The 18,124-nt window shown below is 40.7% G+C and overlaps 1 protein-coding gene across 1 annotated transcript in view; it reads left to right on the top strand.

The window, feature by feature from the left end:
• The first annotated feature begins 2,643 nt into the window (after positions 1 to 2,643).
• Positions 2,644 to 18,124, top strand: part of LOC149298867 (ribosomal protein S6 kinase beta-2-like) — a 28,869-nt gene continuing 13,388 nt past the window's right edge. The window contains exons 1-13 of the mRNA XM_089486743.1: positions 2,644 to 2,811; positions 5,956 to 6,118; positions 7,800 to 7,955; positions 9,151 to 9,256; positions 11,036 to 11,156; positions 14,753 to 14,821; positions 15,364 to 15,511; positions 15,657 to 15,714; positions 16,064 to 16,164; positions 16,851 to 16,941; positions 17,258 to 17,348; positions 17,691 to 17,798; positions 17,966 to 18,028. Of these exons, the coding sequence (XP_089342869.1) occupies positions 2,644 to 2,811; positions 5,956 to 6,118; positions 7,800 to 7,955; positions 9,151 to 9,256; positions 11,036 to 11,156; positions 14,753 to 14,821; positions 15,364 to 15,511; positions 15,657 to 15,714; positions 16,064 to 16,164; positions 16,851 to 16,941; positions 17,258 to 17,348; positions 17,691 to 17,798; positions 17,966 to 18,028 (1,443 nt within the window). The remainder of the gene's footprint in view (positions 2,812 to 5,955; positions 6,119 to 7,799; positions 7,956 to 9,150; positions 9,257 to 11,035; positions 11,157 to 14,752; positions 14,822 to 15,363; positions 15,512 to 15,656; positions 15,715 to 16,063; positions 16,165 to 16,850; positions 16,942 to 17,257; positions 17,349 to 17,690; positions 17,799 to 17,965; positions 18,029 to 18,124) is intronic.

Genomic DNA, 18,124 nt, shown 5'->3' with positions numbered 1-18,124 from the left:
TATTTACCGACTTTGAACCCCAGTTTGCATTAGTGCTTGGAGGGTGTCAATTTACAAATTACAAGCACTTTATACACGCACTGACAGCCTGTTCCACTTCTGGCTTGCTTTTGAGTTCCAGAGGGGCTAATAAAACCCCCACATGCATGTGCAGAAAGTGCTCTGATCTATTTAATTGGGAGTGCTTTCCTGATATTTATTGGCTGCTTCAAGACTATTGACAATTAGTGTCACTAATTATTAATTAGATAGTACTCAGGTAACAGTTATGTTATGAAAAAAATTACCTCTCTCCTGGATGACCTCACTAAAAGGGGCGGTAATAAAAGGGCTGCAATAATGATCGGATCACTAATGTTTGTCAAGAGTCAAATTGTGCAACTTGCTAGATCAAATGAGCTGCCCTTCATTAGCATTGCCATAAAGCATCAGCTCACTGTGGTGTCACCCAAAAAATCTAATGGCTGCCTCCAGTAATTGCCTCCAGGTCTTCAGCTAAAGTAAAATGTATATAATAAATATAATAATATAATAATAAGATTCTGTCATGCTAAACTACATTACTGTTAAGCGTCATTTGAAGTTAATAAGACTTGATATAAAGGTTACAGGAAAACAGGAGTACATTTATCAACTTTAAAAGCCATTTACTAAAATAATGATAACAAAGGACAATGTTTTTCAAAGTAAGCTAGATTAAGAACCTTTTGTGCACATACACTATATGACCAAAAGTATGTGGACACCCAACCTAATTATTGAGTTACATCCACACCCATGGAGAACAGCTATGTATAAAATAAAACACATATTCTTACCTTTTCCATAGACAAACATTGGCAGTAGAATGGGTCATACTGAAGAGCTCATTAACTTTAAATATGGTATTTTTATAGGATGTCACTTTTGCATCAAGTCAGTTCATGAAGTTTCACTGTCAAGTGGAAACACCATGAATCAGTAGACTACCCCAACTCATATTGCACATGTAGATGGCTCAAAATGGGTTACGATCTGGGCTCTGACTGGGCCACGCCAAAGGCAGATTTTTTTAAAAACCATTCTATAGTAGATTTACTTCAATGTTTAGGGTAATTTTCCTGTAGCGTCACCCAACTTCTATTGAGCTTCAGCTGGTGAAAAACCATTCTGACATCTATACTGTGTGATTGATATACTTGGGATTGATAAACTTATTGCCCCCTCAATGATGGCAAGCTGTCTAAGCAAAGCAGTCCCAAATCATGATGCTCCCTCCACCGTACTTCACCATTGGGATGATGTTTTCATGTTGGTATGCAGTGTTCTTTTTCGACCATAAGTAGTGCTGTATGTTCTTCTTGAACAACTGAACCTTAGTTTAATCTGTCCACAAAACATTTTACCGTTAACATTTAACGTTGTGGCATATTAATGTGCTCTTTGGCCAACATCAGGCGCACAGTAATGTTGTTTTGGAGAGCAGCGGCTTCCTCCCTGTTGGCCAGGCATGGACTCCATGCCTTTTAATGTTTTGCATATTGTGGACTCATCATTAGAGATGTTAACCAGTTCCAATGATTCCTTCAAGCTGTTACTGTATGGTCCTTTTTATCTCATTGAGCATTCTGTGAGTCATCTTGCCTGGGCACCCACTTCTAGGGAGAGGAGCCACAGTACTAAATCATCTCCATTTATAAACTATTTGTCTAACTATGGACTGATGAAAATGTAAACTCTGGGATTACTTTGCAACCCTTCCAGCTTAATGAAAATGCTTCTATGAGTTATTTTTTGTGAAGCATGGTTCACATCAGCAGATGCTTCTTGAGAATAGAAAACTTAAAATGCTTGATGTTTTATGTCATAGTAGTTCTAAAACACACATCCAAACCCAGTTCATTGACTGGACTCTAGGTTTGCAAACTCCTGACTCCAATTAACTTTTGTTGCAGTCATTACCCTAGAGGTTCAGATACCCATACTGTGAATCTTTGAATGATGTATTTAATATGGACTGAAACTATTCAATATATAAGTTAACAATTTGTGTTTGTTCATTATTATGACTTAGATAAAGATCATACTCTCCTGTTCTCCTGGAACCACTAGTTGCCACCCTTCCCTCTCTGGAGCACACAGAACTAATTCAGATCAGCTGAGCCTTGTTACCTGGTGGAGCCCTGCCTTTATATACCTGCTCTGCCTTTCAGTCAGGGCCTTTGCATTACAGTGTTAGCAACCTATTGCTGTGGCTCTGTACCTGGTCCTGAGTTGTTCCTGGGATCCTGCTTTTGATCTTCAGCTCCTGACCCAGCTTGATATTAACCACTCTCCTGGCGTGTGCCCTGCCAGTGGGCTTCCTGCCGTCTGCCCTGCCAGTGAGCTTCCAAGCCACGTGTCCTGTCTGAGGGGCTTCCAAGCCGTGTACTCTGCTTGAGGGCTTCCAAGCTGCTTGCCAGTCACTCTGGTTTCCCCTGCCCACGCTAGAGTTCCCCTGCCCACGCTAGAGTTCCCCTGTCTTCGCTACAGTTCCCCTGTCTTCGCTACAGTTCCCCTATCCTCGCTACAGTTCCCCTGTTCTTGCTACAGTTCCCCTGTCCTTGCTACCATCCAGTCCTGCTATTTGATCTGTCGTGTGCCTGTCTGTACCTATCTACCAAGATGCATCAAGGGGTACAGACAGACTCCCTAGTTTCCCCTGCAACAGGGCTCCTACCTGACCTGCTTGCCCGGATCCTGACAGAATGCAAAGGCCATTACAAGGAGTCCGTGGGGATATCTACTGTCCTAGAAATCCTGGCTGAGTTTGTTTTAGAGATGTGTAAAGCAGTAAGGAGTGTGCTAGAGACCAAAGCCCAGGATAAGCCTAAGACAGGGACACAACAGTAAGCAAACACCAAAGAAAACATCCAGGTCTAGCTTCAGACGTGAACTCTAAGGATGAGAAGCAGAAGAGGGATGAGGCTAATCTGTGCTTCTATTGTGGAGCAGGACACAGGATATCCTTCTGTCTGTTTAGACCCGCTAAAGTCACTTTACCTGACAGCCAACCCCAGGCACATGTCACCTGCACTGTCTTGGAACAGGAGCAAACCCTGCCTCTTCTTCCACCTAGTGATCTTGGCTCTACCCAATCCACAGCACCTGGGAATCCTGCAACATCTGTAGGATGACCTCCGGACCCTATCCGAGTTGAAAGAATTGTCTGATATAGACAGTGTGCTTTCAGATGCCTCTGACTCAGATATTACTGACACACCAGTGATTGATAACCCCACGGCTGTTTGTGCGGTTGGGACCACTGCTCCCATCACTCCAAGGATGCATAGGAGTAAAAACGGAAGACCCCAAACTGCAAAGCACTCTTTAGGGGCCGCAGGTCGTGTACTAGCATCCGATGGGACAGTCACCGACAGAAAATATCTCAAACAATATGAGAAATGTCTCCGTGACCACAGGTCTGTTAAAACTTCCTCCACTCCAGCCTCAGTCCAGTCCTGGCAACACCCAACCCCACTCAGTTAAACCCCATGTACTTGGCATCTTCGTAACCCCTGGTGCAGGTACTGTCAGGACAGAGAGAACGCTAACCGACACTACCTCATTTGTTCCTCTGATATCTGGCCCAGGCCAGCATAACGGATGCTCTGTCACCAGAATGTGTGTGGCTTTGAGCGGAACTGTTGTACGGAAAGGTGACCTGCACGTATTTGGAAAAGCTCTATGTGCTAGGGCTAGGAGTACTTAGCGTGGTGTGGGATACTGAGTATCCACCATCTCCCTAGTTTTTCGGTAAGGACTTGAGATTTGTGAGGTAGGTGACAGCCCCTCTGTTTTTCCTACATTATGCCTGGAACCTGCCTGGTTTACTGGTTTCTCCCTCCTCTAAATTGCCCTGGATGATATGAGAGTGTGTTCTGGCCCTGTTCCGGTTTGTGTGTATTGTACCCCATCCCTGTGTCTTACCCCCTCAGTCAAAGGAGTATATTCACTCACTTTCTCAAGGACTATGGGCTCATAGATCCTGTGTTCCCCTTATGCTTGTCGGACTCCCTTTCCTCCCTGCCTGGCGCCAGACTGTGGGGACGCCCCATCGACATTTGGACGTCCATTGTCCTACCACACCACTCTTTTGAGGTTATACTGTGCTTGTGGTGGGTCACAACTGGAGGTAGTTACTGAGAGGGAACTCATTTGGTTACCCATCCATAGAACTGGGTTTTATCAAGCCGCGGCTCTAGAACTCTGGCTCGGCTACTTTACAGACTATTCGTGGGGACGTTCCAAGCGCTGTCACTCAGCATGTTGATGACGGATCAAGTCCCTCTTTGGAACATAATATCATTGGACCCTGTGCTCTCCATCAGTACCCTGGTATTGCCGCTGCTCCCTCAGGATCGCCCTTAAATAGTGACTCATTACCGGGTGGGCATTGCTGGTTGTAGAACTGTATGGAGGCTCCGGGCTGTCTGGTAGTTGATGAGATTAGACTCCTTATCTGTTTATGTTTGTGTATAAATAACTGTGTTGTGTTCAATAAACCGAGTTATGTTTTATCCCTACACTAAGTCTCGACTAGTGCTTGGGTGATTACAAAGGGTTAATCCCTTGAGCAATTGAGCTTTCAGTTGCAAGGAAGATTTCTATGGCGGAGAAACTCAGTCAGAGTACGAGTCTCCATAACATTCTCTGCTAAAGAATTATATTAATGAGTTGCATATGCGGACAATAATTATAAAAAGAAGAATAACAACCCTTAGATTTGACAATGCATTTGGAAAGGCAGTGAAGGACACACTGTGGAAAACGCTTTTTGTTTTTTGTGAAGAAGAAATTAGTCAGTTTCATCATATTTTTCATAGAATTTACATTTATCCAGTAGAGCATTTGTGAGGTCAGACTGATGTTGGATGAGAAGGTCTGGTTTGGAATCTCCGTTCCAGTTCATCCTCGGCATACCAAGACATTTTGGACAATGCTATGCTTTCAACTTTGTGGGAATAGTTTAGGACAGGCCTTTTTCTATTCCTGCATGACTGTGCCCCAGTGCCCAAAACAAGGACCATAACATAAAGACATGGTCGGATGAGTTGAGATGATGTGAAAGAACTTCACCGGCCTGCACAGAGCCCTGACCTCAACCCCTTTGAACACCTTTGGCATAAACTTGAGATTGCGAGCCAGGCCTTCTCATCGAACATCATTGCCTGACCTCACAAATGCGGATAAATGGACAAAATGCCCACAGAAACATTCCAAAACCTTGTGGAAAGCCTTCCTAGAAGAGTGGGAGCTGTTATAGCTGCAAAGGGTAGATCAACTTCATATTAGTGTCTATGTATTTAGAATGCAAAGTCCCTGTTGGTCTAATATTTGCCTATATAGTGTATGTATACATGTGTGTAATGCTAATCTTCATGCAGGTAACAAGAGTTAATTGTTGAAACATCCAAAACAAATCATATTGTTATATCTTGAAGAATACATTTTGTTTTTGTTTGATAGCTATGTTTAGATATGTTAATTAAAAGTTGATATAAGCATATGAGTAATTTACTGTAGTGGAACAGAAGTTAGTCTCGTCATGGAAGCCTCCATGCCCTGGGCTCCTGGATGGGCCTGAGGACCAGCCTCCTCTGTACAGACTATGTGCCCTGGACTTGGAAGAGGTTCTGTGGACTGTGGAGCTTGGACACAGAGTTGGGGTACCTCCATTTTGGGAGGTGGTTTTATGTTGGGTGTGTTACTCTCTATCACCTCAGGACTTACTGGACAGAGACCTCTATGGCCAGTATTTGCACCAAGATCTGATATCCAACCAGTTTCAGCCAGAAGTCAGGAAACCGCCCGTGTTTACCATCTTCCCCACAGACTACAATACCTCTACTGAGCTGAGGTGGTCTGAGTGCAAATACTGGGCTATGTGCAAAGGCCTCTGTCTCCCAAGGCCTCTGTCTCGCTGCTCTGCGGCAGCGCACGCGGCTTCACTGCCTCAGGCCAGGATATGACATCATATTCCAGCGCTCAGTATTAAGCGCCAGCACCGAGACAGAGGCCTCCCCCTCGCCCAACCGCAGTCAGGGCAACCGTTCCTACACCCATGGATCTCCCAAACTGACCTATTTACACTTTGGAGGTTGTTCGTCATATCTCGGCACTGCACCTTCTAATAGATATTTGATGCTGGCCACAAACGGCGACTGCTAGGTAAAAACACTGAATAGGAGAATTAAGTTGACCATATAGTCACAGTCTCCTGCTGCCTGACAGCTCCTATATCACAGACTCCTGCATCATAGTCCCTAACAGTCTGACAGTTCCACCATTACTCTCCTAAGTCTCTTCCTGTAAACGACGCCCAAAAAAAGGGCTAAGGCTGCAACAATCAGGTGGCTGACTAGACTAGCGTATAAGGCAAGGCTGGCATCTTAGCAACAGGGCCCAAAAGCCAAGATTGGGCAAGCAAGATGGAAGAAAACTTGCATGGGCTGGTCCAAATAAACACAAAATTAAAAACATGGTCAGAAGACAAGATCCAAAATCAGGATCAGGTGTAGAATAAAGACAATACTAATAAAGACAGGCTACAAGGTACAAGACAAGGTATGGATAGAGAAGTCAGTGACGAGGACCAGATGAAAAGGAGGATGAGGACTTGCAACAGGATTGGTATCAGTAATTGGCACTCCTCCTAAGGCACAACATCTGAACGCGATCTGTATCTGGGAAAGAGGGATGCTATCTCAGACAAGTTTGGGCGCATGGATATTAACAGCAGGTTTCCAAGATTTCCCCCCAATTCTCCAGGTACTCGAGTTTATGAATTGGGAAGACCAAATGGTGTCAACCTCAGATTCTTCAGTGCTACACTTGTATGCATCCATGTAATGCTGCTTTTACTAACATTTAATTCCAACCCATGCCAAATAATTCTATAGAACTTACTGAAGAAGGACTTATGCAATCTTAACATTTGATAATATGTATACCGATGTAATTCCTGTTTATACCAATATGATCTAATAAAGAGCTATTTTAAGTGGTAATCAAAAAGAAGGTTTTCCACAGTATTCTGGACTTTTTGATTTTGGTACGTGAAGCAGACAAAATGTGTTAAATAGAATCTTACACTGAACTCCCTGTTTTGAAAACATTGATGGTGGATGATATGACTATCCAAATTTTGTAAAAGAAATATTGCATACTCAGAAACTGTATGGGGAACTGACGATAAATTTTACAATATTACAACCTTAGGGTTGAGCAGCCCCTTGTGCCACACACATGCTTCATTAACAGTGTCCAGATAAGGCCTTAAGTTGCATTTTGGTTTAAATGCAGTGCAGTTCCACTGATTCAGCTTTTCGATAAGCAATATAGCCATTAAAAATGAGTTAGTACTTGCCAAACTTGGGGTACTTTGACGAAGTGGCAGGCGAAGACGTATAGTGTGATGGAATCCACAATATTTATGCCTTAGATATGTGTTTTTTGAATGCTATTTGCTGCAGACTCACTGAATTCTTCCTTTATTTTGTGTACTTTTATTTATTTTGTTCATTAATATTGTAGCAACCCAGGAATCTGAATGTATATGCCTTTTTATGTTTTTTAGGTTGCGAGCACCCCTAGTTTGGATTTTTTTTTTATGAGCAATAATACTGCAGCAATCTTGACTGGTTGTAAATTGGTAAGGAATGCAAATTAGGGTGGCCACATGTCCCGGACAGTCCCGCAATGGGACTTTAAGTCCCGGGCAGCCTCAATCCGGAATGCATTGTCTCGGAATTGAAACACCGTCCTTTTTTTTGACGCAGAGGAGAGAGAGAGGCGCCAAGTGGTAGCTCAAGAATACGTTTTCAGCAACCACTCAGCGCCCCTCACTGTACTCCACGAGGCTTCTAGCTCGGTTGCGGTGCCGGCATTTCATGCTGAGCGCCGGAATATGACATCCTATACCGGCGCTCTGCAAGGTAAGTGAACTTCAAAGGGGGGAGAGGGTAGATAATGAGAAGGGAGGTGAGAGAGGTGAGAGTAGGTTCTCACCCTATTGAAAGTGTGCCTTGATGTGGCGGGTTTAATTATGCTTTGGCCAATTCATGTGACCCAAACCTCTTATTAATATTATGTTTATATATTTGTTGCCAACTTTATTAGGGTAAGAAGCGCAGACAGTTTTTGCTTTTTCCTATCATTATATATTAAGCCAGACATAGACTGTGGTATAGCATGACTCCTGTCCTTATACAGTGATCCAGACACAGACGATGGTACAGCATAACTCCTATTGTTATATGAGCCAGGCACAAACGGTGGTACATTGTTACACCTACCGCGCAATACTGTACGAGTCATGCCCGCAGCGCTTGCAAGTGAATGACGTCATTCTCGGAGTTAATTGATATGTGTGTGTGAAAAATACACACAAAAAATACTACTGCAAACTTGGAAAACATGCTGGTGGTAAAACATGCTGGTGGTACCAGCATTTGAAATACCCTGGGGTGTCTGGTTTTCAGAAATATATGGTTTTATAGGGCACACGGAAATGGCCAAGCTCAAAGATGTACCAAATAGGGCATGGGCAGTGGATCACCAAATGTCAAAGTTCAACATAGAAAAATGTGCATGCCCCAAATGTGGACCTTTTGCCCCCAAACAGCCAGGCAAACCCATTCACGTGGGGTATCACTGTACTCAGGAGAGTGCTGAACACATATTGAGGGTTTTGTGACATATTCCAGGACCTGTTAATTCATACCTGAAGTAAAATGTGTGTGAAAAAGAAATGCAAAAAATGACTACCACAAAGTTTGACAAAGACTGATGGTAGAATTAATGCACGGAAAGAGTTAAAATACTAGCATCTGAAATACGCTGGGGTTTCTAGTTTTCAAAAATATATGGTTTGATGGGGTAAATTGCATTGGCCGGGTTCAAAGATACCCGAAATGGCACATGGGGGGAAGAATTACCAGATTTGGAAAAAATGGTTTTGAAATAGCACAATGCTACTTGTACTTATTGTATGTCCCCCAACTGTCCCGATTTGGGGTTTCTGTTCTGCCTATCCCTTCCTCTGTCCCGCTTTGCAGGGGCAGAGGAAGGGTGAGGCCAGTGCCGGACTGGCCCACCAGGATACCGGGAATTTTCCCGGTTGGCCGGCAGGTCAGCGGGCCCGGCAGACCAACATTCAAAACAGCCGCTACGCCACTGCAAACTGGATTGAAAGCCTCTTCCGCCACCTGATTAAATTAAAGGGACTGGCGTGCATGTACCGCCCCGCCCAATGGCCGTGCCTCAGCTCTTCGACCCATGCCCCCACCAGACACCAGGGAGCCAGAAGCAGTGGTAAGTCCGCGGGGGGGGGGGGGGGGTTATATGGGGGGCATAAGGCTTTTCTGGAGGCAGAGTGCCCCATGATATTCCTTTAAACCCCCTTAATGCCACTCTGCCTCCAGAAATGGCCTTTTAACCCCTTTTTGCCACTCTGCCTCCAGAAATGCCTTTTGACCCCCTATATGCCACTCTGCCTCTAGAAATGCCTTTTAACCCCCTATATGTCACTCTGCCTCCAGAAATGCCTTAAACCCCCCTATAGGGTTATAAGGCATTTCTGGATGCAGAGTGGCATACAGGGGGTATAATTAATGCATATCCGTTAGACTAGAGGATTTGGACCCCAAACACCGACTGCGCCCCTAAATAGGGACAGTTTTGAGGTATAAAGTAGATACTGTCCTTCCTAAAGAGGGATGCTTGTGAGGTATTGCATATTCATGATTTTGGAAGTTTCCAAATAAACAACCATTACATACATTATGTGGCATATATTACACTGTAGTGGTCGCATGGTCCATATCATATGTAACAGTTGATAAGACAGGTTCTTAAATATAAATAAATTGCAACGTGCGAATATATTGAACCTGTTGTTCAATTATGCTCTAGTTTTGCTTTAACTTTCGTTAGCCATTTTGGTGGAGCCAGTTGCAGCCCAGGAATCGATTAATCTTGACACGTAAGCAAGCGATTAACTGCCCCAACTTAATCTCTAGACAAACCGTCGGTAACTTCCCTAGATTATAAAATGAGTAACAGGCGAGACGGCAAAACAGGCGTTACGGCTGTCGGAACCTTGAGTTCAACCGCATTTACAGCGTTTCATACAGCCGGAAATACCGAACTGCTTTCTTTCCGGAACTGAGGCTGCAATGGCTGCGGTCTTCGATCTAGACTTGGATGGGGCAGAGGAAAGTGAATCGGTGAGAAACCATGGGGTTCCTGGGACTAAGTGGGGTATTATTTTGCCAGGAAAGACTACACGGTAAAGATTGGCAAAGTAGCTCTCAGAGTTCGGTGACAGCTGGAGTTGTCTACTCTTCTTCGGGACTCAAACCGTCTAAGTAAAAGTTGTTCTTTGAAATGTAAGTCACGTGTTTAGCTAGATCACGGCGTAACCGGTGGGCAAGAGACGGAAGTCTCAGTTGTTGAAGTTGATTGGGTACCAACCAGTCCGGAGGATGCCTTGTGTGTTTGTATGAATAGTTTATGTATAGGTTGGAGGATATTCAAGGGGATTTAGGTTTGCAAGAAAAAAATAGTCTTGCTATGATAAGGAGTCGGGCGTTGATAAGTAGGTGACATACATTGTGTCTAGAGTAGTATAGTTTTTGTAAAAGGGGGGCCTCCTGACATCCTGTCATAATTGTTACTGTTCTAGACGTATTTGTCTCACCAAAGCAACATGTGTGGCCATATTCATGTAGTCTCGTATTGTTATCCCACGCTGTTTGACAGGTGTGTTTTACCTGCGTCTATCTAGCTAGCACCATGGAATGACAGAACCTTTAATACTACGGTCTTGTGTTACTGTCAGCGTTGACATTTCTTTTCTGTCCATGTCATCGGATTACAACAAGCTTTTTTTGTGATTTTTAGGATGACGAGCAAGACATCCTACAATCCACCCAGCAGTAAGTGGAATAAAGGGGTAAGCTGGTCTATGGAAATATGTTTTTGTAGCTTCATAGTTGCCCTGCGTTATTCCTAGATCTCATTCTCCCTGTACGGAATATGACATCTCTGACAGCAGCATCTGTCTTGGGCAGGAGACCTTGTCTCCCGAGTGCTTCCAGATACTGCGTGTGCTTGGGAAAGGCAGCTACGGAAAGGTCAGTATCACACTATATGTAGTACTATTACCACTTCACAAATGTTGTCACTTTTTCAATTGGTATTTTCTCATGTCTACCTTGGTACAGCTTGTGATAAGTGGTGGGGTGTGAAGTGGAGCTTAGATGCCTCAAAGCTTTTTCCTTGCTCAGTATTAGTCCTTGGGAGTGTCTCTGGCGTAACTTGAAGATCCAAGCCCAGGGTCCTAATTGACCAGTTGTCTCACCGTACTTTACATAAACCCATGTGGGTATCTTTATATGTAGCATATAACTTGCTTGTGCTTTTTAAACGTGTGTGTATATATATTTAAGAAGATAAATATCAATATTTTTGCTAAATTACTGTGTTCTGCTCACAACGTATTTGTGATATAAATTTGGCTTGGAATGTTAATTGTAAATGAATCATCGCATGGGTGTTTACTTATGATTCCTCCATACGCCCATACTGAGGGCACAAAATTGCTGTTTGGGAACAATTATCATGTCCCATTACGTTGCTGTGTGGATTGATTCGGGCAGATAAACGCTGCCAGTGTGGTAGTACATGGTGAATGACGTTTTCTACACTGTATGTTGAAGATTGTAAAAATGTAAATTAAGAGATAGTCAACAACCAAAATCTGAATCAACCTAAAAGAATAATTGAAATACGTTACAGTTTAAGTAAGTAAAATATTTAAATTGTGTTGCTCAACAAATACAAAGATGAATTTGGGATTTTGGAAACAATATGTTTATATGGATCTGTGTGTTTGTTTTTTTGTGGGGTTTTTTTGTGGTTTTTTTATTCTGAGTACATCAAATCTCATCTTTAGTTACAGTGGATCTGATGTGATATTGTGGTCTGGCTTAAATTAACAGAGACATTGACCAAATCAATAGTGCTGTAAAGTATCCACCTTAGTTTTCCCAAAAAAAACTTCATCCATAAACTTTTTTTGTAGCAGTATTCAGCTATGCAAACAATATTAATAAGACCTGGACAACTAATCGCAACATTAAAGTGGAACTGTTGGCAGCAACAACAATCTGCATCTTTTTAGCTGATGTAGAATGACATTCTGAAGAAAATAGAGAGGTTCACACTGGCCCTTTGACAAGTTTAATATATTTGGGTAAATAAGTAATGTTTAACTTACTGAATGGTCCAGACAATGAAATATGTGTGGTTAACTTGTTGGAAACATTTGCTGGAGAAACTTGGCTAGTGTTTGCTTTTCATTATGATTAGTAAAGTGGGAGAGTTAAAAACTCAACTCTCCCCTGAGCCTAATGCAGATAGAACTGAGGTCATTCAGGTAAGTGTAATGATATATTGTCCGGGCATTTGAGCAAGTTAATTGGTGCAGTAATAATATATATATTTCAGACATTTTGGAGCAAAGGTCTAATCAAACTGTTGATTAGATGTTGACCCAAACATTTTAATGTTAGCTAAGGATGTTGCTTTTGAACTAAGAGAACCCATTATCTACCAAATTAGTGATTCAAATAATTTAAAATATACATATTGATGAATGGTCAAAATACATCAGTTATAATGTTTACCGACTACAGTAAAGGAATGTGGCTAAAACACGGTAGACTATAGCTTCCTCTACTCCTATAAGCATGTCTTACAGCAACCAATTAAGAAGAGGCAGGATGTCCATAAGTATACTTTAATACGCTTTGAGTCATGTTGATATTCGGCTCATCTTGTCTGGCCATTTTTCTTGATCATTTTTCTAACCTTAATCAGTCCTTGCTCTCGTGTTAAATTCAGGATAACCATATTCCTATCTGATTGTTTGATTACCCTGGATTAGCCTCTACTACCTCCGCAAGAAGGCTGTCCCACTTATCTACCATCAAGTAAAATAAAATGTCCTTACGTTACATTTAAGCCTTTACCTCTCTAGTTTTAGATTATGACCCCTAACATTTTCCTCCTTTCAAATAAAGCACATCTCTTCTCTATTATTTCTTCCAAGCTTCACATGTCGCAGTCTTTGCTGATAGTACCTTAGCTTACAAACAATTCACCATTTTAGAAGCCCTCCTGAACCTAAAGGTCAATATTATTCTGGACATGGGGTCTCCCGTGTCTGTAACACAATATTATAGGTGAGGTCTGATCAGAGTGGACAGAACCACCTCCCTCTTCCTGCTACTAATGACTCTCACTATATATTCCAGCACCTTGCTTGATTTTTCCCATGGTTTATTTCTTTAAAAATAAGTACTCCCAATTATATATTTTTGGATTTTATGTCCTAATTGCATAATTTTACATTTATCAACATTAAGCTACAGCTCCCATTTTCTTTACCATTCCTCTAGTTTACTTAGATCATTAGCGATTTGTATAATCTGGAAGAAGATATACATTGCAATTAAATTGTTGTGTAATATTGATATTAAAAGCTTAATTTAATAAAGACAAATATAAAAAAATGCTAATTAAAAGTCCGGGTCCCAGTGCCGATCCTGAGGTGCCCCACTAGTGGCAACACCTTCCTTAGAATATACACCATTAAGGACAAACCTCTGTCTCCTGTCACTCAACCACTGCCTTATCCATTAAGCTATTTTGACATTCAAACTCAAGCACTCCATTAATGTCCTTACCAAATTGATACTACAATTGCCAATCTTTTGGAACTACTCCTGTGAATATTGACAGGTTAAATAATTCTGCTGTTTTGTTTTTGTAAGTCAAATTGTAATGTTATGTCCTGTTTACCCATAGGAATATAATGGCACTATATAAAATAAAAGCTAGTATATAATTAATTTGTGAATAAGTGTTATTTGTATTCTATAGTAATTTTATATCTCGATTCATAAAAGCTTATTGGTTGTTACAGTTTTGATGTGTGTTCTATTCAATTACATAGTTGTTTGAAATATTCACTATCTTTTAGATAGTATAGTTCATGCCAAACTGAATGTGTCAATGTATACAAATGTATAGTAACTGTTGAAGTGGAATATTGATGTCACACTATATTATTCATTTTTTACTATTATAAAAATATTTATAAAACAAAACATCTGGTTACAGAGTAGTAGTTGTCACAAATACAAAGAATTCTGCAGGCACCAGTGTGTTTATCGGACTTATGATCTAATTTAAATAATTGTCTGTTCCGGTATAAATCGTACATCACAATTTTATAGCTTGCCTGACAATATGTATTCTCAAATTACTGGGCGTCCTTAAATCAATCTGTACGAAAGATGCTCCTTCCACTACAAATAACATAACACATCCATGTGTGCAAAATGAAGTGTGCCAGCTTCTTGTCATAGTCTTACAAGCCATCTGTTCTGCTTAATTTATTTCATAACCTGCATACCGGTGCACCGCTGGCTGTTGTTTAAAGGTACATTTGATGTTACTTTATCTATATTTTATGCCTTGAGATTATTATTGAATCACTGTTTTGGACATTCACTAACAAATGAAGACCTTCGAACGCGTTGCATGTAAGGGCAATCAATGTTATACATCAGGTCTGTCAATGGAAGAAACCCTGGCTGTTGATAATGTATGGTTTTATGCTGCATTGTTCCTGATTTAATTTAAATATATATGCTTTCTGTAGGTTTTCCAGGTTAGGAAGGTCATTGGTTCTAATTCTGGCAGAATCTTTGCAATGAAAGTGTTACAGAAGGTGAGTTTGGATTTTGAAGTTGGGACCTTGTTGCTTTTTTTTTTTTTTTTTTTTCTCTTCACTGCAATTTTGAGCATTATTTTAAGGGATCAAACGCTAAACACATTATTATTACAATACAATCTTTTAAAATATGATGTGTGTCACAGAAATTGTAGCAGATGCATAGCCTTCTGTTGATCCAGAATGGTTTCCCCCCCCCCCCCCCCAACATTAAATTGATTTCCCATTGTGTCTCAAAAAGGGGAATCATCTCCTTGTCTCTTATAGTACTGTATGGTTTCGGGGTTTTTTTATTTAAAATTTTTTTAGCAAAAAAGTTTTGCGTTGTCCAAGTTGGTACTTGTGTACCATCATCCCCCTTTTTTCATAACTAAGGTGTTTGTTCCCCTTATTCATTTTGTAGCCTACCTCTGCAGTTTTGCAAGTTCTATAATGCCCTTTTAAGAACAGTTGACTAGACTTAACACAAAATTACATTTTTCTACTGATTTATTTACTTACATACTGGTTTGTTCCTAATGTATTTGATTTTTCCACAGGCCAGACTAATTTGTCAAGTTAAGGATACAGAGCATGCAATAGCAGAACGTGACATCTTAAAGTCTGTTAGACACCCCTTCATTGTAGATCTCATGTATGCCTTCCAAACTCAGGGTAAACTTTACCTTATCCTGGAATGTCTGGCTGGTGAGTTCCACTTTCCTTTTTGTCTCCCCCAACTTAATCAAATGCTGCTTTGGTGTGTAACGATAAAACTGCCTTCTCAACCATGGTGTATACTGACGTGTGTTGATTACTTGGTTCCTTCAACACAATGTACATTTTGCTGCAGGTGGAGAATTGTTTTCACAGTTGGAACGAGAAAGTATCTTCATGGAGGACACGGCTTGGTGTGTATTGCTCATGGTTTCTGCTGCGTATCCAGTTACACACAAGTTTCTTGTTTGTAGCTGTATTATAAATATATAACAAGGATCTATTTATCTCTCATAATTGATCTGTCCATACCTGACAATTAGCTTTTCGTAACCCATATGGTGTAAAGTGTTATGATTTCTATGGTGCATTCGTTTGTTGTTGTAGCACAAATTAAGACGCTTCACACAGAAAAATATGTTGCCTTACCAAATGTACAAACATGGAGTGTCAGAATATCAAAGTTAAAATAGCTCTTAAAAATAAGTAACACAAGTCTTTATTCTGTCTTTCATGGTTTGAGATTGATAATGTGTTGCACAGTTTCTACCTGGCAGAGATTACACTTGCCCTTGGGCACCTGCATTCCCTGGGAATCATATATAGAGATCTGAAGCCAGAGAATATCATGCTACATGCACACGGTAAACTATTATCTGTTTTTACATAAAAAAAAAAATACTGTATGGTTTTTAGATAATACAATATTTTCAGACAGCTGCTCGTTTGTCATATGTATGTCTTAGCTCTGCTATTTTAGCCCAATCTCATTATCATGCTGCCATATGGCTCAATCTTAATTACCCTGCCAAATAAAAGCCCAACCATCTTTTTATTACTAGTATCAGATTAAAATATTAATATTTTTTTAAGCCATTCTAGTTTTTACAAAATTTTCATCCAGCTGGCTATTCAGGTGTGTTTTAGGCCTGAAATCTAGTGCTTCAGAATGGTTCAGTCTCAATCACCCAGGTTTGATTAGCATTATCATAAAGAATCAGCACAGCAGGGTTTGAATGGGGAACATAGCCCGGAATATCACATGACTGACAGCAATGGCAACCTCTCTGACTGCAGATAAAGAGAGTATTAGAATAAAATGACATGGTTTTGTCCGTGCTAAACTAATTCAAAATACATAAGGCTCAAATAAAATATTTTTCCAGAGAATTTACATGTATGCAACCTCCTACTAATCTGTACTGACATAGCTGCTAATACAGATGTTTTAAAACTGCCATTTTAACCTTCCAAAATCTGTGATGTAAGTGTGTGACATTATCTTCATTCTTCTGTGTGACACATCTAAACACTGGCTTATCATTTTTAGGTCACATTAAACTAACAGATTTTGGATTGTGCAAGGAATCCATTCATGGGGACAGCGTCACTCACACATTCTGTGGGACTGTGGAATATATGTACGTATGGACTGTGCCAGAGATGAAGTATTCCCAGTTTGCCTATGTAAATAGTATTTTCACATACTTGATCAACACAGTATATATAAACAGTTACTACTTTGTGGTAAGAAAAAGGGGTCTTTAATCACTTTTTTATATTTAAAATTATTAAAATGCCGTGTGGGCTTATACATAAACCTGTATTTCAAAGACTAAGCAATACTGGGGCAAAGTATTAAATTGCATAACCAGCAGGAACATTCTTGTGATTTGTACTGTTTGAACACTGTTTCTGTAATGAACATGTATATATTGATTTAATTTTTATTTTTAGGGCACCTGAGATTCTTGCACACAAAGGGCACAACCGTGCTGTGGACTGGTGGAGTTTAGGGATTCTCCTTTTTGACATGCTTACTGGTTCTGTGAGTTTCAAGCGCCAATGCCATTTGTCTTTATAGAAAAGACTCCTCGGTCAGGTTCCTACCTCCTAGATGTTTTAAGTACTAGGTATTACAGAATACTAGAGGCACTAGGGATAAAGGAAGATGTCAGATTCTGCTAACAATCCACGTTTATAATAAAATCATGAAGAATACTGCAATTCTCTACTCCATTTCAGAAATAACTTGCACCTTGGCTATATTCTAGTGTTTCAGACAGTTTAGCATGTTAAACATCATCCCATTGGAAGAACAAGGACCTGTATTTTTTGTTTGGTCTTTAAAATTTGCACTAAGTAACTAAGCCTTCCCCTTTTTTGTTAGCCCCCTTTTACTGCCAACAATAGGAAGAAAATAATTGATAAGATACTGAAGGCAAAGCTGTCTTTCCCACCGTATCTCACACCAGATGCCCGCGATCTCCTCAAAAAGGTAACTACTGTTCCAAGAAAAAAAGTCGATGTAGTTGCAATTAAAACAAAACAAAATCTAAATGTACCCCCCCCCCCAGTTATTTTCCGGTGCTAGGAATTAGTTTAACTATCAGACATACCCCATTTCTTTATTGCTGCATATACAATTTGTATTTGCTCTTCCAGCTGCTGAAGAAAAACCCATCTCATAGACTGGGATCAGGACCAGCCGACGTGGCTGATATAAAGGTAGCTTGAATGCACCCTCCTATTTATTATTGTTTTTTTGGTTTTGTTTGTTTGTTTTTGTTTTATTACCAAATATGGCCTCAGAAAATGGAGGGC

The sequence above is a fragment of the Sceloporus occidentalis genome, unplaced genomic scaffold (genome assembly GCF_023333645.1).
Source record: "Sceloporus occidentalis isolate IW3139 unplaced genomic scaffold, rSceOcc1.0.p SCAF_30, whole genome shotgun sequence".
NCBI classification, from domain to species: Eukaryota; Metazoa; Chordata; class Lepidosauria; order Squamata; family Phrynosomatidae; genus Sceloporus; species Sceloporus occidentalis.
This window is presented reverse-complemented; position numbering and strand designations above follow the sequence as displayed.